At 41.4% G+C, this 6,073-nt stretch overlaps 1 protein-coding gene across 1 annotated transcript in view; it reads left to right on the top strand.

The window, feature by feature from the left end:
• SALL1 (spalt like transcription factor 1) overlaps positions 1–4,558 on the top strand; it is a 13,503-nt gene extending 8,945 nt beyond the window's left edge. The window contains exons 2-3 of the mRNA XM_054389631.1: positions 1–3,050; positions 4,118–4,558. The exon at positions 1–3,050 is cut by the window's left edge and continues 363 nt beyond it. Coding sequence (XP_054245606.1) covers positions 1–3,050; positions 4,118–4,558 — 3,491 coding nt within the window. The remainder of the gene's footprint in view (positions 3,051–4,117) is intronic.
• The last annotated feature ends 1,515 nt before the right edge of the window (positions 4,559–6,073 follow it).

The raw sequence follows: 6,073 nt of genomic DNA, 5'->3' as shown, positions 1-6,073 counted from the left end.
CAAGCAGTAACAGCTCCACAATGGGTACCTCAGCTGTAACAACCTCTCTACCTCACATAGGGGATCTGACAACATTAGGCAACTTTTCAGTGATAAACAGTAATGTAATAATTGAAAACCTTCAGAGTACTAAAGTGGCAGTAGCACAGTTCTCACAGGAAGCAAGATGTAACGGTGCATCGAACAGTAAGCTTGCTGTACCTGCCCTGATGGAGCAACTGTTGGCATTACAGCAGCAGCAGATCCATCAGTTGCAACTGATTGAACAAATTCGTCACCAAATATTATTGTTGGCTTCCCAAAATACAGACATGCCAACATCTTCTAGTCCTTCTCAAGGTACTTTAAGAACATCTGCCAACCCCTTGTCCACATTAAGTTCACATTTATCCCAGCAGCTGGCTGCAGCAGCTGGATTAGCACAAAGCCTTGCTAGTCAATCTGCCAGCATCAGTGGTGTGAAACAGCTACCCCCTATACAGCTACCTCAGAGCAACCCTGGCAACACTCTAATTCCATCCAGTAGTGGCTCTTCTCCAAATATTAACATATTGGCAGCAGCAGTTACAACACCATCCTCAGAAAAAGTGGCTTCAAGTATTGGTGGCTCACAGCTCAGCAATCCACCAGTATCAGCATCATCTTCACCAGCTTTTGCAATAAGCAGTTTATTAAGTCCTGCATCTAATCCACTTCTACCTCAGCCCACCCCTAATAACTCTGTTTTCTCCAGCCCCTTGTCCAATATTGGAACACCTGCAGAGGATTTAAACTCCTTGACTGCCTTGGCACAGCAAAGAAAAAGCAAGCCACCAAATGTAACTGCTTTTGAAGCTAAAAGTAATTCAGATGAGACATTCTTTAAGCATAAATGCAGGTTCTGTGCTAAAGTGTTTGGGAGTGACAGTGCCTTGCAGATTCATTTGCGTTCTCACACTGGCGAGAGGCCATTTAAATGCAACATATGTGGAAACAGGTTCTCCACAAAGGGAAACTTAAAAGTCCATTTTCAGCGTCATAAAGAAAAATACCCTCATATTCAAATGAATCCATACCCGGTGCCAGAGCATTTGGACAATATTCCTACAAGCACGGGTATTCCTTATGGGATGTCTATACCACCAGAGAAACCTGTCACAAGCTGGCTGGACAGCAAGCCAGTCCTTTCCACCCTGACGACTTCTGTTGGCCTGCCACTCCCACCAACGATTCCAAACTTGACCCCATTCATCAAAACTGAGGAGCCTCAGCCGATTCCCATTAGCCATCCTTCTGCTAGCCCTCCCAACTCTGTCAAGAGTGACTCGGGAACAGCTGATCCCACATCAAAAATTACCAATGGACTTTCTGATGAGGTAGAGGCTGGTGGTTTGCCTACCTCAAATGGCAAAATGGAAGAAAACCCTCAAAACACAAACGCCATCACTAATGTGAGCAGCTCTGTGAGCTCACCAGCAGCAGACTCGGGCTCTGGTGGTGTGGCCACTTTTACAAATCCACTGATGCCTCTAATGTCAGAGCAATTTAAGGCAAAGTTTCCATTTGGAGGACTACTGGATTCAACATCAGCGTCTGAAACGTCAAAGTTGCAGCAACTGGTAGAAAACATTGACAAAAAGGCAACTGATCCTAACGAGTGCATCATTTGCCACCGAGTCCTCAGTTGCCAGAGTGCACTGAAAATGCATTATCGCACACATACTGGTGAGAGGCCATTTAAATGTAAAATCTGTGGTCGTGCTTTCACTACTAAAGGCAACTTAAAGACTCATTACAGTGTCCACCGTGCCATGCCCCCGCTGAGAGTACAACATTCATGTCCGATCTGCCAGAAAAAATTCACCAACGCTGTTGTGCTGCAGCAGCACATCCGAATGCACATGGGAGGGCAGATCCCCAACACCCCAGTGACAGAAAACTATCCCGAGTCAATGGAATCAGATACGGGATCTTTTGATGATAAGAATTTTGATGATATAGACAACTTCTCAGATGAGAACATGGAAGATTGTCCTGACAGCAGCGTGCCAGATACACCTAAATCTGCAGATGCATCACGAGACAGCTTGTCGTCTTCTCCTCTGCCTCTGGAAATGTCAAGTATTGCTGCTCTGGAAAATCAGATGAAGATGATCAATGCGGGACTGGCTGAGCAGCTTCAAGCAAGCTTAAAGTCAGTTGAAAATGGGTCAGTGGAAGGGGACGTTTTGACTAACGATTCGTCATCTGTTGGTGGTGATATGGAAAGCCAAAGTGCTGGAAGCCCTGCTGTCTCAGAGTCTACCTCTTCCATGCAGGCCTTGTCCCCATCCAACAGCACTAACGATTACCACAAGTCACCAAGTAATGAAGAGAAGCCAGTGAGAGCTTTACCAAGTGAATTTGCCAATGGTCTGTCTCCAACCCCTGCTAACAGTGGTGCTTTGGACTTGACATCTAGTAACACTGATAAAATGATTAAAGAAGAGTCTCTGAGTATGCTCTTTCCTTTTAGAGATCGAGGGAAATTTAAAAACACTGCATGTGACATTTGTGGCAAAACATTTGCTTGTCAGAGTGCCTTGGACATTCATTACAGAAGTCATACCAAAGAGAGACCATTTATTTGCACAGTTTGCAATCGTGGCTTTTCCACAAAGGGTAATTTGAAGCAGCATATGTTGACACATCAAATGCGAGATCTACCATCACAGCTCTTTGAGCCCAATTCCAGTATTGGCCCTAATCAGAACTCTTCAGTTATGCCTGCTAATTCACTGTCATCGCTCATAAAGACTGAGGTTAATGGCTTTGTGCACAGCTCTCCTCAGGATAGCAAAGAATCACCCTCTGGTCTAGTTGCTTCGGGGCCGCTGTCCTCCTCTGCCACGTCCCCTGTCCTGCTCCCTGCTCTTCCCAGAAGAACCCCCAAACAGCACTACTGCAACACGTGTGGGAAAACGTTTTCTTCCTCCAGTGCTCTGCAGATCCATGAAAGGACACACACTGGTGAGAAACCTTTTGCCTGCACTATATGTGGAAGAGCATTCACAACAAAAGGCAATCTGAAGGTACTTTTTCCTCTTGCTGTTCTTAGGTTTAATTTTCTCCTTCTTGGGGGTTTTTGATTTTTGACATCTGCTAATGTTTCTAGCACTGGTACCTTCGGGTATCTGTGGTGTAACAAACAATGTATTTAGTCAGCTCTGGTAGACCTAGATGGCCTCTAGTTGACTGCTCGTGTTGGCAGTCAGTCTGAAGTGTGAGCTGTTTTTGATGCTTAATTAAAATTCATCCACCAGCAAAGACTGTCTATGTAGAGTGTGAAACAGAACAGCCAAATGATGGTAAGGGGTACTAATTAACAGAGAAATGTGTTTTGTAATTCACACCTCTTTAAGAAGTGAAAGGCTCTTGGATGTGCTATTTCTCATAACTATCATGTAAGATGATGAATGTTTAAAGAAACTATTAACAGAATTCTGGAACTAATGGGCATTACTTTAATTGATTATATAACTAACATTTCCTACTGATACGTGTTTGAAAAAGCAAATATACTTAAGTTTTAGAACACCAGTTGAGCACTTTACTGTGTACATTTTTCTGTTGACAGAGTATTTCTCTAGAGGTTGCTGCCAGTGATGTGAGATGAATAATTACTTTCAGGCCATTCTGTCTATACACGAGGCTCTCCAATGAGCAATCAGTAAAGGATACTTTCTGCCTGTCTGAAAAGGACGTTTATAGGGTAAAGGGTGTCAAATACAATACTTACAATTGCAATGAAAGTGGACATAGCAATTCTAGCCCTGAAAGCAGCTATCTGCAATTGACAGAAAAACGTGAAGTCATTATAAACTAAATACATGTAATAAAAAAAAGAGTAACAAGCAATGCATTGTTCAGCAAGAAACCAGGGTATTCTGGGTAATGACGACGGGCTGATCCAGAAGAAGTTTATTTATTATTCCAGATGGGAAATGCAGCCCTGCATCCGCCACCTTTAGTGACATTCCTTATGTAACAAGACTGGACAGGTTCATGGACTGCTGCCTTCTCTGTGATCAAAATAAGTTTGAAATCCCTGTCAACCCCTATTTTTTGTTTGTTTGTTTCTTCCTTTCTTTCTTTTCAGGTTCACATGGGCACCCACATGTGGAACAGTACTCCTGCAAGACGAGGCAGACGACTTTCTGTAGATGGTCCCATGACATTTCTAGGAGGCAATCCTGTAAAGTTCCCAGAAATGTTTCAGAAGGATTTGGCTGCACGGTCAGGGAATGGAGACCCCTCCAGCTTCTGGAACCAGTACGCAGCAGCACTCTCCAATGGCTTGGCCATGAAGACCAACGAGATCTCTGTCATCCAGAATGGTGGCATCCCTCTGGCACCAGGGGGCCTGGGCAACGGTGGCAGCTCTCCCATCAGCGGCTTGACAGGAAGCCTAGAGAAGCTCCAGAATTCAGAACCCAATGCACCTCTAGCTGGTCTGGAGAAAATGGCAAGCAATGAAAATGGGACAAACTTCCGTTTTACGCGTTTCGTGGAAGACAACAAAGAAATTGTAACAAATTAGAAAAAACTCCATAAATAACATTCCTGCAAATAGTGCAACCTAGGGTTGTTTTTTTTTTTTTTTCAAGCTGCAGGCTACAACATTAAGAAGACTTTCTTTTGTACCATGTTTTACTTCTAGAGTTCTAAGAGAGCTTATTTATTAGTGATATAACCTTGCTTTGCAAACAAATGCAAGCATTAACTTTGGTCTCCTGTATTTTGAACTAAATACTAATCGACTAGAATGCTGTAAACTTGCTGTAACATTTATGGCAGTTGCAAGTCTGTTCTGCTAGGTGATCTTATTCTGGCATTAACTTATTTTCTATATCCAGTTTAATAAGAACTCTGGTACTGATGCGATGCCTCAGTGATGCATTAGATCTCTAATAAAAATCTGTGTATAAATGTACACTTTGATCCTGCTGGAAATTTTGTCAGCAAACACATTGTTTAATTTTTCCAAGCAAAATTAAGAAAAGGACTGAGAGAATATAGACTGAACAGTGTGGGTCCTTTACACAGCTCAGTTTTTTGATTTTTATTATAAAATTAAAACTGCTTTAATTTTTGTAGGTTTAACATTTTCCGTTTTGAACTGTTATTTGTATTGTGCTTTTTACTTGAGTTGTCTTAAATGTTAATACATTTCTGTACAGTAATAAGCACGCAGATTATTAGAGAAGATACTGAAGTGTTGTTTTGGTAGTTGAAACTGAGACGTAACATTTTGCCTTGTAGGTATATTCATTATAGAAAATGTGCTGGACTTTCACAATGCTGCTAAGTATGGCATCTTGAACAACTTCTGTGGACAACTGTAGATGCTTCTGTATATACGATAAGACATCACTTTCATTAAAATGTACATATGTTCCTTACAAGACCAAGCCCCACTCCCTGACCAAGGGAACAAGTATAGTGTTTGTTTATTTTGTATTAGGTACTGGGGAGGGGGGCAGGGGGAACCTTGGACTGTTACATGCACTTTCTCGGAAAGCTGAAAGGAAAAGAGGTCCAGTTTCTTTAACATTTAATACTTACTAACAGCAGAGATACTGTAATTTTACTCGAGTAATCAAATACATTTTTGCAACAGATAAAATTTGCTGTCTCTGTGTTTTTAAAGTGTACCCTGTATTTAGTAATCACTTTGTATTATTTGGCCTTTCCCTTGGTTGACATGAACTGTCCAGGTTGTATGTGTGTGTTTATATTTGTAAGTATGGGTATACATATATGTATTGCATATTAATTGCTAGTATATTTTTCATACCCTCTGATAGTGGGAAACTTCTCCTTAACTATTCAACTCTTCCTCATAAAACTGTAGATATTTTGACATTTTTAATTTCTTTATAAAAAAAAATGCTGCTAGCAAACACCTTATTGAGCCTAGGTAAGTTTCCTTTGAAGGAAATAATTTATCACGTTTAAGGCTTGATTTGGTTCAAATGCTTTATATTTGATATTAATTTTATTCTATGAGATTGTATGTTTGTGGCATGCTTACGCTGCTATATCTGTGTTAAGA

The sequence above is a fragment of the Indicator indicator genome, chromosome 19 (assembly GCF_027791375.1).
Source record: "Indicator indicator isolate 239-I01 chromosome 19, UM_Iind_1.1, whole genome shotgun sequence".
NCBI lineage: Eukaryota > Metazoa > Chordata > Aves > Piciformes > Indicatoridae > Indicator > Indicator indicator.
This window is presented reverse-complemented; position numbering and strand designations above follow the sequence as displayed.